This window comes from Nothobranchius furzeri, chromosome 3, assembly GCF_043380555.1.
Source record: "Nothobranchius furzeri strain GRZ-AD chromosome 3, NfurGRZ-RIMD1, whole genome shotgun sequence".
Lineage (NCBI taxonomy): Eukaryota > Metazoa > Chordata > Actinopteri > Cyprinodontiformes > Nothobranchiidae > Nothobranchius > Nothobranchius furzeri.
The window spans coordinates 65,969,330-65,984,755 of NC_091743.1; the positions used below are offsets into that span (position 1 = coordinate 65,969,330).

At 38.3% G+C, this 15,426-nt stretch overlaps 1 protein-coding gene across 1 annotated transcript; it reads left to right on the forward strand.

Moving 5' to 3' along the window:
• Nucleotides 1–7,552: 7,552 nt before the first annotated feature.
• On the forward strand, nt 7,553–14,979 carry ptgis (prostaglandin I2 (prostacyclin) synthase). Its single transcript, XM_015958898.3, has 10 exons — nt 7,553–7,683; nt 8,079–8,202; nt 8,345–8,520; nt 8,607–8,753; nt 8,853–8,965; nt 9,259–9,440; nt 11,124–11,289; nt 11,513–11,694; nt 13,935–14,086; nt 14,496–14,979. Exons 1-10 carry the CDS (start codon nt 7,613–7,615, stop codon nt 14,641–14,643), a joined length of 1,461 nt encoding a protein of 486 aa, XP_015814384.1. The 5' UTR covers nt 7,553–7,612; the 3' UTR covers nt 14,644–14,979.
• The last annotated feature ends 447 nt before the right edge of the window (nt 14,980–15,426 follow it).

Genomic DNA, 15,426 nt, shown 5'->3' on the forward strand with positions numbered 1-15,426 from the left:
TTTAGTTGAATGGATATGAGACTCCTCCTTGAAAACCCTCCCACTCTCCCTCTCGTTTCTTTCATGGATGATTTAGGTGTGTGTGTGTGTGTGTGTGTGTGTGTGTGTGTGTGTGTGTGTGTGTGTGTGTGTGTGTGTGTGTGTGTGTGCGTGTGTGCGTGTGTGCGTGTGTGCGTGTGTGTGTGTGTGTGTATGTGTGTGTACCTATGGTTTGTCAGCCCGATTGTCAGGCTACGCACCAGCATAATGAAACCATTGGTTTTATGAGACAATTTTTGATGGTCACAACAAAAAAAGCTATCTTCCAGTTAAATGGTCACAGACCCAAGTGCTTCAATGATCACTGGTGCATCTAAGGCCTTGACTCATCACCACAGCTCTATTTCCTCTTTCATTCCTTGATATTTTGGATGTTATATATACATGTGTATACAGGTCTCATAAAGTTTGAAAGTCTGCTTAAACCACAAAACAGTTAGAATTGTGCATTTTTCTAAACAGACCTCATAAACTCTAGTTGTCTCCACAAACCACCATGTTGTCATGTCCCCATAAGCCTGTGAAGTGTCATGTGTGAAATGTATGTGTGTTATGGTTTTTCCTACTTTTGAAGTAAGACTTTTCTTCCATGGGTAAAAAAAAAAAGTTTTTTGACATATTTTTCATGTTCACCAGATGCAGGGAAACGTGCGTCCTCATAAACCACCAAAAAGTCTTAGTGGTTTCATAAACCATAAATTCACATGTGTGCGTGTGTGTGTGTGTGTGTGTGTGTGTGTGTGTGTGTGTGTGTGTGTGTGTGTGTGTGTGTGTGTGTTTGTTTGTTTGTTTATTAAGATCCCCATTAGCCACTGTTAAAACAGTTGCTATTCTTCTTGGGGTCATAACATCATCCAAAAAATATATTATTCATGCATCAACACTGGGCTCACAAACAAACAATCCATTTCACTATACAATACAAATCTCCACTATAAGAGCACGCTACAATCCACCCAATACAGCACCAAAATAAGATACATTTCCTGTAACATAAAATGCAATTTACTCCACGCACACTGGATAACAATACATAAAATTATTAGAACATAAAACTCATCTTCCTCAAACTCGTATAAAAAGTTTATAAATAAATATCCTCAACCACCTACAAAAATCACTCCTTTGTAGCTGACCCCTCAATAATTGTGGTAAACTATTCTATTCCACCATAGCTCTATACAGTACTGACCAATGAAGAAAATTAGTTTGACTAACTAGCAACAAAAAGCAGCCATCAGCTTGGCGTGTAGCATGTTGGTGAACATCTCTAAAAAATGTCAACTGATTTAAAAAATGTCTGGTGTCTGTGTATTCATAACATTCCTAATAAATTTTATAAGGAAGTACTTTATTCTACTCTTTACCCCATCGACATAAATATACTGGACATCTCCTTTCCATAGGCTCCAGTATCACGTTTTTGAGGCCAAATGGGAGGTGGCCAAAACCGCCATTTTGACCGTGTCACAGGTTCCGTCAAGCCCAGACAATTCCAAAAAAGGGAAGAGAGGAGGAGCTGAGGGTGGGGCTGTAAGGCTGGGATCAACTGACGACACCCGGTCGAACTAGCTACAAGCTAACCTGAAGCTAACCCTGGCTAACCCAAAGCTAATGCAGAGGTGGGAGCTAAGCTAATGGAGGTAGCAACCTAGCTACAACCATAGTTAACTGTGCACAACACCAGAGCTTCTGAGTCAGAGATACACCGGGCTGACCGCTGAGTAAAACCGGGTGGGACACAGAGGTCTCCGAGACCTCCACAGAGGTCTCGGACACCTTCACAAGCTGGCAGTTGCACAGCAGACAAGCGCCGCTGCGAGCTGAGATGTGCAGAGCTGCCACTGGGGAGAACCGGGTGGAAAGGTTTCCATCCCAGAGCTCCACAAGCCGGCAGCCTGTGCATCAAGCAGAAGCCGCAATCAGACAGAGATGCGCCGAGCTGCGGGGAGAAACAGCCAGCATTCCGCGCAGCAAACAGAAGCCACGATCAGACAGAGATGCGCCGAGCTGCGGGGAGACCCAGCCGGCAGCCCGCGCATAAAACAGAAGCCGCGATCAGACAGAGATACGCTGAGCTGCGGGGAGAAACAGCCAGCATTCCACGCAGCAAACAGAAGCCGCGATCAGACAGAGATGCGCCGAGCTGCGGGGAGAACCAGCCAGCAGCCCGTGCAGCAGACAGAAGCCGTGATCACAGAGATGCGCCGAGCTGCGGGGAGGGGAGAACCAGGTGGAAAACATCGGTCTCCCGAGAGCTCCACAAGCCGATAGTCGGAACCCAGCTCCACCAACATGTTATATTTCAACCCATTTTCTAATGTGCAGCATTATGTTAAATGCACTGGGTTTTACCCTATTAAATTTAAATTTCATGGTTAAACAGTACATGTTAAAATCTAAGCTCAGCTGGGCAGTGACCTAAAATACATAAATATAATTTTACTTACTGAAAAAAATGAAGTGGAGACTCCTTGGACGCTCTATTTGTGCAATTAATGTCACAACAAGTCATTTTGTCCAACAATTGCACAAAAAATGTCCAAAATAGAATACACAAACACAGACTCAAAATGCCGGAGCAGTTTCCAAGCCAGACGGAGGCTCTACTGAGGCCTTTCCACTGAGCTAGCTCTGTGGTCACGTGGGTCTGAGGCGGCGGTCACGTGTGTCGGATGCTCATTAATTATACAGAATTTTAGGCTTTTAATATGCTTAAACAGAAGAGTGAGAAAAAATGCACCACCCTCAGAGTTGTCATGAGTGCAAACTAGATAATTTAAATAAAAAACATGTTTTGGTACCAGGCTGTAAACATGTTTATTTCTGCTGTTAAATTGGTATTTTTAACATGGGAGTCAATGAGGATTTGCTCGCTTCTGACACCAGCCCCCAGCAGATGAGGGTGGAACTGCAATTTATTTCATTTCTGGGTTTGCGTCAATTTTAGAGCCGCATTGTGGGGGCTTGCTTTACCCACATCCATGCTAGAGCTAAATGCATGTTGTCACAACTCCTTCTAAAAGAACAGTTTAAGACTAATCTAGCAGCCTTATTTTGTGCGACCCGTAACTTATTTAAATTTGCTTCCGTAGTAGCAGCCCAAATTACTGCACAATAGTTCAAGTGGCTCAAAACAATAGCTTCAACTAATACTTTTCTCCTTAAATATGAAATACGTTTTCTACCGTTCCCCACCATTGCCATGTTCTTTCCCATTTTAATTAAAATTTGTTTCACATGACTGTTCCAAGTTAGCATTTCATCAATTGTTAAACCCAGTAACCTAACTTCTCTAACCTCCTCAATTGGCATTTCCCTTATACATGAATTCAATACAGGTTCTCTCAACAAATGAGGTGATCCCATCACCATACATTTAGTCTTCTCCACATTAATAGCCAACTTATTTTCATTAATCAACCCTTCTACTAACCTCAATTCCTTTTCCAAAATAGAATTTAATTCCTCCAGATTCCTTTTCGCTACATATAAAGTCAATCATCCGCATATAATACTGTCGTGGCACATTCTAACATAAATGGAAGGTCATTAGTAAAACTTGAAAATAACAGTTGTCCAAGACAACTTCCCTGCGGAACCCCACATAAAAGATTCTTCCTTCGAGAATAACTGCCATTAAACAATACCATAAACCCCCTTCCAGTTAAGTAACTTTCCACCCATTTAATAGCTGATTCATGAAAACCATCTAACCCTAATTTCATCAGTAATAGATTATGATCCACTAGATCAAATGCTGCACTCATATCCAATAATACCATCCCAGTTAGTTTTCTATTATCCATATTAGTCATCCAATCGTTAGTCATCTGTGCTAGTGCCGTTGTTGCTGAGTACCCCTTTTTACATGCATGCTGAAATTTAGAATTCAACAGATTTTCCTCGAAATATAACGTAATTTGATCAAAAACCAGTTTTTCAATTAATTTCCCTAAAATTGGTAAAATACTCACCGGCCTACTATTTTTTCTCAGAAAAATGCTCCTTAATATTTTTTGGAAGAGAAACAATTTTTGCCATTTTCCATTTCCCTGGACATTTACATTCTTCCAAACTCAAATTAATAATGTGAGACACCGGAATTGCAAACTCATCCACCACTAATTGCAATAACTTCACATCCAAATCATCAGTACCATCAGGTCTCACCTTCATTTTCTGTATACACTTCTTCACCATATCAACTGTCACTAATTTAAATGAAAAAGAACATGATTTACTACCCATTATTTTATCTTTAATAGTTTTTCCAGTCAAATCCCCTCCTAACCCTACTTTCACATCATCTTGTAATTTTCGCACCTTGTTAATGAAATAATCACTTAAATGATTTGCTGTATCAACAGGTTTACTCAAAAATGAATCGCCAACTTCCAAATATGTCGGGAATAACTTCTGTTTCCTACCCATGACCTCATTTAACGTATTCCATAGTTTCTTTCTATCTTCTTTCACATTCACAAACTTGTTCTTGTAATACACCTTCTTTTTCATTCTATTCAGTTTTGTAACATAATTGCTTAACCTCTTGTACCTTTCCCATACTACATCATTCACCAATGTGATTGTTTCTGCCTTAATAACATCCCTTTTCCTTATATACTCGTTTAATTCACCATCCAACCACAGTGATACCACATTCCTTTCTGTCATTTTTCTTAACGGTGCATGTATATCTATGATTTGCATCATCAATTTTGTAAAACTCTCTAATGCTTCATCCGTATCTTTGCTCCCTAGTACCTGTACCCAATCAACATTTCTGACATCATCACAAAAGCTACATTCATTAAAATCCCTAAAACCCCGTTTAATAATAATTTTCTGTCCAGATTTAGGGACTTTAGTTCTTCTATTAATCATAATTAAATTATGATCACTACAGCCCACCCCTACTGACATTGCCTTAGAGCACAGTGATTTTGCATTAGTAAAAAGTAAATCTATACATGAAACTGTTTTCACCGCTCCTACAATTCTTGTTGGTTTTGTTACCACTTATGTACCTTTTTACTTTATTAGAGCTCTAATGGAGATAGGGTAGGGGGTGATTCAGTGATTCAGTCAATGAGAAACAACAAACCTTGACGAGATCTGGTGGTAGCAGTCAGTCGTTGATGAACATGGAGAGAGCCCAGGAGAAATCAGAAGAAACACCATCTCCAACAATCCAATTTCCTAAGAAGAGGTTGCTCACCTATTCTTGGCCTGATTCACTCTAATGTTTTTGTAAGTCCAGTGTAATTGAGTTGACAGAACTGGATTTAACACTTACAAAAAATAAAAAATAAATAAAATGGATAGCTAGCTTTAGCACATGTACATTTAAAACACATTTGGTGGACGTTATTAATTTACCTGCTGTGATAAAGTTTCAACAATAAAATCTTAATTTTTGCTCCTTGATTGTTGGATTTTTTTTATTTTAATTTTATGATGTTTTAAAAAAGCAGTCACATGTTTTAGTCTCAAATGAGTCAAAGCAGTGAGCTATTTGAGTAACAAATGTTATGTTTGAATGATCTGATTGGAGTTATGTTCACGCTGAAACACATGATTTAACACTTTTCCATTTAACCACAATCATTCTACATTCCAGTCTTTAACATAACAAAAACAAAGAGCATTTTTTTAGTAAAATTATGTACAATGTTTTGCAAATTGTGACAGTTGGATTTTACTAAGTATTTTTAAATGATTTCACTGTGTGCCTGTGAAGCTTTTTGCTTGTAGATTAAGCTTTTATTACTTGTTTAAAATAAATTTAGCACTGTCCTCCCATTAAAATTGCATTTTAAATAAAGGTGTATTTGTAGGTTGTTAGAAAGCATCGTTGCTAAATAACTTTTCTGAATTTTATGATTTTTTACTGCACATGTCCTGTGTATCAAAAACAAAGAATATTCACCAGATGTAAGTTTATTTGTTGTTGCCCTCTGTTCTGTTTTGAGGGAGCACACAGCAGGTTAATCTTTCCCTAACATTAGATTTTTTGCTGTACATTTAGCTAATTTTTCTCATAAATCAGTGGCACAGTAATAGTTAACATTTAGCAAAACAACTTAACAGGTTTTGGAGTTTTTAATTATCATTAAATGTCTTTAAAATTCATCACTTCATTAAAAATTACATTTCATATCTAACTGAATCTCCTCTGCTAGCAAAGCCATTTTTGAGTGTCGTTTCAGAGTTTAAAACCATTTTAATTTTAAAGAGAAAGTGTGTAGTTTCCATTGGTAATCTCTGGAAATATCCATCAAAATGCTGTTGAAAATTAATCGAATGACATCCAGTTGTTGAAAAAATATGTGGCTTTGCAACATATAACCATAAAAACCTGGTCTAAAATACACAGGAGCGGGTCCAAGTCTCTGGGCGACGCCATATAAGATGCCTTGTTTCCTTATACGAGAGGCCGTGAGGACAAACTGCATTTACTGACTTGTAACAAATTGTTATATATATTTTGCCATTCATAAACTTTGCTGTTTTACATGTTTATCTCTTCACTCATTGCCAGTGATGAAAGTGAATCTGATGTGCTTGTCATTTTGATGGAGGTTGCACTTCCAGGGATTTTTGACCCTAATGGCCAGCCGTTGGTAAGGTCTTACTCCAACACAAAAATACTGCTTACTTATAATGATTTAGGTATACTGCCTCCTTTCACCAGGGGAAACACACTGTCACTTTAAATCATGTCACCCAACCCAGCTGCTGAACTGGTGAGCTGACTGTTAGTACACAACTGCCCTCTGCTGGTTCATTTTATTTAAGCAAACGAAACTTTTAGTTATCCTGAACTCACCAAGAATGCATGGCACATGCATTTATTTGTAAGGTTTCGTTTTGAATATTTGACTGGGTGGAGTGAGAGTATTGATACATTTTAAGCATGTGCGCGCGCACAGACACACACACACACACACACACACACACACACACAAACAAATCCTGTGACTGAGTCATAGTTTCACATCTGTAAAATTAACTGGAACTGAGCTCAGCTCTGTGGCATCCTGGAAGCTCATATGTCACTTAAATCTCTTCAGCCCCTCTTTATCACAGAAATATAATATGTTTCACAATGTTTCATGGAGATTTCACATCAACAAATTCTATAGAATGTACAACTATGGCTTATTGCAAAACATCCTGATGTAATTCCTTACCAAATGACCATGAGTTGTCTTGATGGATGATTTCAGCACTAAAAATATGCAGCAATGTAACCTCTGTGCAGTTGAAGAAAAGAAAAAGGAACATTTGTGTGGGACAGTTTGACAATATTGTAAAATGTGTGACCAAGTTTTGTGATCTGAGCTGTAGTTTTTTTTGTCACTTCTTGTCAGAATACAAGTGGAAGTGGTGGTTCTGGTGTCTGACACATTCCACTCCTGGGTGTTGTGTAAGACGTTGTGTCACCAGCAGCCACACCTTTCCACGCCCCCTCTGAGAAGCTGCATTTACAGCTAAGCTGAGGCTCAAAACTAGAAGTACTTTGCTGGCAGCTGTGGAGCAATTACCTACCATCGGACCACAAAGAAACATGCTGTGGACGATATTTTTGCTTCTTAATGGACTGCTGATACTAGTCCTTCATTACTCTACTCGTAAAAGGTGATGCTTATGTTGGATTTTGTAAAGCTTTTGTCATTCTACTGCACAAAGCAGAATTTATAACTTTAATTTAGGCAAGCTTTTGGATAAATTTTTTAAAATTAACTGGATGATAATAAGATTGTGTTATCTGTAGTATGCTATTTAAAACACAAGTTGATGTCACTTATACTGAATCTGATCACTTCTCGGTCTAACATTGTCTTTTTACTCATAAATGAATAGTTTTTCTATGTAGTCCAGATGTCAGATGGTGGTTTAGCTAAATGAGAAAAAAGTTAGGAGTTTCTTTGCATGTCATTTTGTAAACTTTAAACCTGTTGGGTGAGGTTTATGAACGTATGAATTGTAGATATGCAAACGGTGGGTTGAGTGGATTTCCTTGTGACTGGCAGACAGAAAAATGAACCTCCTCTTGACAAAGGGCTCATCCCGTGGCTGGGACATGCTCTGGAGTTCAGAAATGATGCCGCAAAGTTTTTGGCACGCATGAAAGAGAAACATGGGGACATCTTCACAGTAAGTTAGTATAATGTTTCAGACTAGTGCTTTTAGAGGTCACAATCCAGTAGAATCATGTTTAATAATATCAGCTTTTTCATTCAGGAACATGTGTGATCAACCAGTCGTTATAACAACAACTACCACCTTTTTCTGTTAGGTTTGTGTTGCTGGTCATTATGTGACAGTGGTGTTGGACCCAAACTCTTTCGACAAAGTGCTGAATGAAACCACCAGCTTTGACTTCAGCCGTATCAGAGCCCAGATGGTAAACAGAGTCTTCAGTCTGCAGCTTCCAAGCTCCAACTCTGCACCAGAGAGGAAATGGATGGAAAAGTAATTTCTTTTAGTCTTTTTTTATTTTTATTTTTAAATAAAGCATTAATGAACTGTGAAATGAAATCCCGATTTGAATTCTTTAGTCACTTTCAAGGCCTTAATCTCCAGAAGCTGAACAGCTCCATGAACATCCACCTTCACAATCTCATCCTGAACAACCCTGAATCCTGCTGCTCCTCAGAATGGAAAGTAGACGGACTTTTTGGGCTCTGTTACAGTCTTCTTTTCAGGTAAGGGCCAGCAGTGTTGGATTAAACACAATGCCATTGTTTATATGGTGCAAGCTGTCAAACAGGAAGTGGTTGTATTCACCTTGCTGTTGCTCACAGGGCTGGGTATCTGACACTATTTGAGAGGGATGAGAATGTGGCAGCTGTCTACAAGGAGTTCCGCAAGTTTGATGATCTCCTCTACAAACTGGCTCGCAAGTCACTGAATCGAGGTACGGTGCTTTAGACGTCTAGTATGTAGTCAAACAAGCACATCCAGATTTAGTTTGGCAGTTTAATAAAAGATAAATAAACAGTCATGTTTTTGGTGTCTCATTATTGTTTGCACAAATTATATATATATATATATATATATATATATATATATACATATAGATAGATAGATAGATAGATAGATAGATAGATAGATAGATAGATAGATAGATAGATAGATAGATAGATAGATAGATAGATATGTGTATATTTTCTTTAAAGCAAACCCATTGATATGACATTGTGTTTACAGGAGAAACAGAAATAGTCAAATTGTCCCAGGAGCGCCTGTGGAAGCTGCTATCCCCACCATATCTGACTGGAGGGTCACCATCTAATTCCTCGCAGCAGAGCTACCACCACTTCCTGCAGGAGCAGGGAATAGACACAGACATGCAGACAAAAGCTCAACTGTTGCAGCTGTGGACCACACAGGTTTGGAGGTCTTTTCTTTTCTGTCTGCATTTGCACTAATCAGAAACATGCTAACACACATCCAGGATGTAACGCCGACTCGTCATTGGATATTTGAATCCTGGTCTGTTGCAGGAAGCTTTCTAACACTGATGGATCCTGACAAAAAGGCTTCGTGCCTCAACTTGTACCTCAAACTGGATTTTCCTGTCATGTTTTATTCGTGTGAATCAGTTTCACTTGATCTCACTCAAGTTTTAGTTATCACTTGAGTAAACATCGTATGGAACAACTGTATTAGTCAGCTGGAGGTGTTTTCTATTTTCATATAGTTTCTAATATGAGTTTAGCCAACTCCTCACACCTAAATCCCTACTAAATATGACTTTTAATGGATTTTACACTCATTTATAAGTCCTAAAGCAAACCCATGTGCGCATATAGTTTATTTCTTTTCACAAACCTATACTGTAGGAAGAAGCTGATAAAGGTGTAAAACCAGAATAGTGGTCACTGTCCAGGCAAGTTCAGAGCAACATGGTGTCATTACATGCAGCTGCCAGGTGGGGGAGAAAGCGAGCTGTCAATAGGCTTTGTGTTTTTAATAAAAGCAACATTTTATCTATTGTACCTGAGCCCTGTGCTAAACTGTCCTCACTGCAACAGAGATTAGTCAGTCTGCTCATCCTGAGAGACTGTCGCCAGGCCCCGATTATGTTTGTTCATTTTCCTGATCGCTGCCATGAATGAGTTCAGATCCTCAGTGTTGCATCAAAACTGGAGCAGCACTGCAGAGAACAGAGGATTAGATTTAGAGACCAGTGGAAGGTGCCAGAGGGACTGTGGCTGGTTTCTCCATCATGTTGCAGGCAGACTGCTGTGTTTCTGAGTAAAGTTTAATGCAAAGATTTGACTAAATCCACCTACATTATCATGACTTCTGCACAAGCAGGTTGCAATGTGCTTTTCCGTTTGCAAACAATCAATTTTATCGACTGAAAGAAATGGTAGAAACACAAAAAAATCATGTATTAGTTATTTACATCTCTGGACAAAGTGTGATTCAAACTGTGGTGGTGGGAAAACTCTCACCCCACACACGAGTCTCTATTGTTATTACAGGGTATACTATATCTGTCCTTATTTAGTTAGCTTAGCATTTAGAAGCTAAACCTCTCAGAAGATCTGCCTCATTTGTATCAATGATGCCTAACAATCCCCTCATCTAACAGTAATTATACTTCCAGAAGTGGCCAGTCTCTTCTTTTATTAATCTTGCAACTGTTGAGGTAACAGACTTGTATCATTATGAATCTTGTTATCTGAAGACCTGACGAGGGCAAACAGGCAATGTGGTGTAGCTTTGGTTGGTTTGGGGCATTTGCCCTGCTGTCAGTGGAGATCTGACCTGAGACCAGCGCAGGTGATAGGAACAGCTCCCTTAACCCACAGCAATTACTGTCTGACAGGCTCGGGTACCCCCATCAGAGAGACTCACAGCAGAGTGTGGACTCATTTACTGCCTTCTCCTCACATTCAGACAAAATCATAACACTAACACCTGAAGGATGCTTTGTACTTGAAATATTCTAAAACCTTAACAACCGTTTTGGTATTTGTGCACACACTCTGTCCGTTAATCCTGAATGACTCTGTAGAGCTTCTGTTAAACCTTGTGGATGTTATTTTTCATTCTACTTTCAGTGCAACGCTGGTCCTGCTGCCTTTTGGCTCCTTGGTTTCCTGCTCACTCACCCTGAGGCCATGGAGGCTGTTAAGTCAGAGATCAGAGGCCTTTCCGCCCTTCAGGATACTTCCCTGCAGCGGCCTCGCTTAAACCAGCTGGGACCATGCAGCACACCCGTGTTTGGTATATAACAACCCTTTATGTTATCCATCTATGGTTTAATCACGTTAACAAGATAAAACTAAACTCTTTATCTACACATGACCTTTGATTCAGTTTAAATTAATTTCTTCCTATTGGCACAAACCATTGTACCTTTTTAGATTACGCCGAAAGGCATCCCTGATTTAACTGATGCAGACGGCGCGCTGACATTATCCACCTCACTGTCATTTCCATTGTGCAGATAGCGTTCTGAATGAGACCCTACGGCTCACCGCTGCTGTGATGATCAATAGAGAAGTGATGCAGGATAAGCTCCTCCCTATGGCTGATGGGAAGGAGTACCACCTCAGAAAAGGGGACCGAGTGTGTCTGTTTCCCTTCCTCAGCCCTCAGATGGACCCAGAGATTCACCAGGATCCACAGGTATTCAACGTGTAGACCCAAATTGTTTTTGTATGTCACTTAATGGGTCCAACATGGTGATGTGGAGATACACCGTGTTCATCGGTTGTAATTATAGATGCCAGTTTTCAAAAATCAAACCTTTTTCTCATGAATGCTCAGGAGCAAAGTGGCTGACAGAGATTTTTTATGTATGTATAAGGTGTTCGGTCAGAGTAAGTAGAAGAAGCCACCTAACTGAACTGTGAATATTTTATTCACATTTTAATTGACATTTTATGGAGACATGTCTGCAACAGTTCATTATCAGTGGATCTGGGGTCTGTTACTCTCCAAGGAGGTTGCCACAAAATTGCAGGGGGTCCCCATAATTTTGTCTGTGTTGATGTTGTGAGATTACCAAGATTATATTTGTAAACATGCCCAATTTTAATTTAACATGCCCAACTTTGTATGTCTGTATAAAGTTTGTAGTTATTCATGTTTAATCATGTGCAAACAGGTAGAAGTTGGGATTGGGGAGGGCTTGGACACAGGAAAGGGTTGAGAATCACGGCATTAAATGACAGCAATTTAATAATCCAGCATTTCTCATGCTAAATTTGAGTTTGAGGTAAATTTTTCACAGCTCATTTGTTTTACATGTTTAATTTGAGGTTTGTAGGAAACAGTTGGTTTGTTCTCTGATTTAGTACCTTTTGTGTTTTAAAGTGTGTAAAATAGCTAGGAGTGGGTATTTAAAGCGTTAATTATGATTATTTAATTTAAGAAAAATGTTGCATTAAAAATGACCCCTTTGAGTCTGGGCGTCCCCCAATTGGGGGCTGAAAATGTTTTGCTTAAAAAAGTATGCCCTAAACATCATCAAGCTGCAGCTTTATGTGCTCCAAACTCAACTAAAACTACAATGAAATAAATCATGACAAATCACTCTTTATAAAGAAATGAAAGGAAGAAAAAAAATCTACTTTTTACTTTTATATGTTCTAATTGGTGGAAAGCAGAAAGGCAGTAACTTCATCCATCTGAACTTTATTACAGCAGGAGGGACAAGCATACACACATTATTCACCTTGTAACTCTCAGCATAACTCCCCCTGAACTCTACACTACACCTCTATGTATGTGTGTGTGTGTGTGTGTGTGTGTGTGTGTGTGTGTATATATATATATATATATATATATATATATATATATATATATATATATATATATATATATATATATATATATATATAAAAGCAGTGATCTGCTGCCACCTAGTGTTCAATTCAAGATGCAAAATGTCTTTGTCCATTTACACTTCATCAATAAAACATTAACTAATATTTACCCATCTCTACAAATCCCACAATGGTTAGCTTTGTAATAAGATAATAAAATAGGCCTTGTGGCTAGAGAGAAATACTCATTAAAGTGTGGGTATGTCATCTGTGTTTCACTAACATTATTTTTGATTAAAAAAGTTACTAAGGGGGAACATTGTCTTGAATGATTAAAATCTAATTAATCAAGATTAATGAATTACAAAGCCCCTGATTAATTAGAATGCATATAATAATAATAATAATAATAATAATAATAATAATGATAATAACAATAATAATAATAATAACAATAATAATAATAATAAAAATAAAATTATAAAATAACTAATACATACAATATTAATTAAAAGGACACAATATGATAATTTTCCCCTTTTATTGTCCACTAAGATAAAAAAATAATGAAATTATGTTTTCTTTAATTGTCTATTCATTGTGTTCATTGTGGCGGTCTTATAACATAAAAAAGATATTATTGTTATTTAGTTCAAGCAACCCTGTACGTTAAGCTAGTGTTAGGGTGAATATGGTTACGTTTTTAGATTAACCAGAACGTTTTCAAAAATGTACTTGAATGCTGTCATCATTAATGATCCTCATAGAGAAATCTGAATCGCAGCAAAATTGGAGCTTTGCATAAATTAGAAAACTGTAATTGGTGCATCTCTAATTAAAAAGCCTGAACATAATTATATCTTCAAGCAATATTATAGCACATAAGGTTAGTGAGGCAGAATGAAATCAGTCTGAGTAACCGCAGCATAAAGATTAACACTTATAAATGTAAAAATGGGATTATCATCAGCACCAGAGCAACATCATTTGTTGTTGCTCATCTGTGATGGCTGCTGATTGTAATTAGACCTTTTCTTAACCAAAGAGCAGGAACACACGATCATAATCATCACCCATATTCTCCCCTTGCCTTAACAGATGTTCAAGTACGATCGTTTTCTGAACAAGAACAAAACGTTGAAGGATGAATTCTGCAAGGACAGGAAAAGGCTGAAGTACTACATCATGCCTTGGGGTGCAGGGAGGAACAGCTGTGTTGGCAAAGAGTTTGCTGTTACAGCCATTAGGCAGTAAGTGTACAAATCCACAGGTTTTTTTTAATGTCTCATGGCTCTTGCATGCATCTGAGATCTCGAAAATGTTGCATTTGTGATCAAAGAGTTTCCAGCGGTTTCATCTCCATTAACAGATTCAACCAGCAAAATCCATCTGAGTCTAATTTTCCTCCTTTTATCATATCGGTCTCGCTTTCATGTTCTGTGTCTACATTAGCAGCAATCATTGGAATCGCTAATACTAATGAAGGAGGCAGAACCTTTCTCTGTCATGCAAAGGTTAAAGGTCACGCCATGCATTTAATAACACGAGAAAGTGATGCTGTTATGTTGTCATCAGGAATTCTTTAGGAATTATGTTGCTGCAGATATTCAACAGCTGGGCTAGTTGTGACAGATGTCGTGATTTTTTTTCCATCTATAGTTTTGTTTTCCTGCTTCTGACCCATCTTGATCTGGAGCTGTGCAACCCTGGAGCTGAACTTCCACCAGTTAATTCCCGTCGCTACGGCTTTGGGATGCTGCATCCAGAAGGAGATCTGCTGGTCAGATACAGACTGAAGAGGACATGAGATTTTACATTAGTAAACTGTTCCCTAAATGTCTTATTTATTCAGTTTTATATTGAATCCATCTCCTTTTTGAACTGTATTTAAAGTTTAGTGAGAAATAATATTTATAATAAAAAATGTAAAACTAAGTCAGCCTCTCTTTGCTTCCACGGCATTATTACCATACCATACCATACCATACCATACCATACCATACCATACCATACCATACCATATTTATTTATAAAGCACCATTTCAAAATAGCATGGCAGCTAACCAAAGTGCTATACATAAAAAGCCAAATGCTTGAAGAAACACAATAAGAACATGCAAAATACATAAGAACAAAGCATAAATAGTCAGAGATAAAAATTCCTACTAAAAACAATAAAATAGGAGAACAGTTAACAGCACTATAAAATAAAATAATGCGACCAATGATAAAAACATTTGAAATGGCACATATAAAATGAAATAAAATACCAGATGGTGCGAGGTGCCAAAAGTGAGCAATTAAATCATAAAATTGGAATTAAAAACTCAAATCCGTTGCTAGATTGTCATGAAAAGTGTCACGGAGGGAAGGCAATGCTAAAGAAGTGCGTTTTCCGGGCCGACTTGAAACTGCTAACAGAGGGAACCAGACACACACGGAGGGGCAGAGAGTTCCAGAGTTTTGGGGCTGCATAAGAGAAGGCACGCTCCCCCCGTGATTTGTACCGAACCTTTGGAACAACAAGCAGCAGATGATCTGCTGACCAAAGGTCACGGGTGGGAACATATGGGGTCATTTATTATTACTA

Excerpts from the sequence above, each read along its gene's own strand:
- ptgis (XM_015958898.3), top strand. The coding sequence starts at position 7,613 with ATGCTGTGGACGATATTTTTGCTTCTTAATGGACTGCTGATACTAGTC. Across the intron at positions 7,684-8,078 it reads CATTACTCTACTCGTAAAAG|ACAGAAAAATGAACCTCCTC; the intron begins GTGATGCTTATG and ends TGTGACTGGCAG. Across the intron at positions 14,087-14,495 it reads GCTGTTACAGCCATTAGGCA|TTTTGTTTTCCTGCTTCTGA; the intron begins GTAAGTGTACAA and ends TTCCATCTATAG.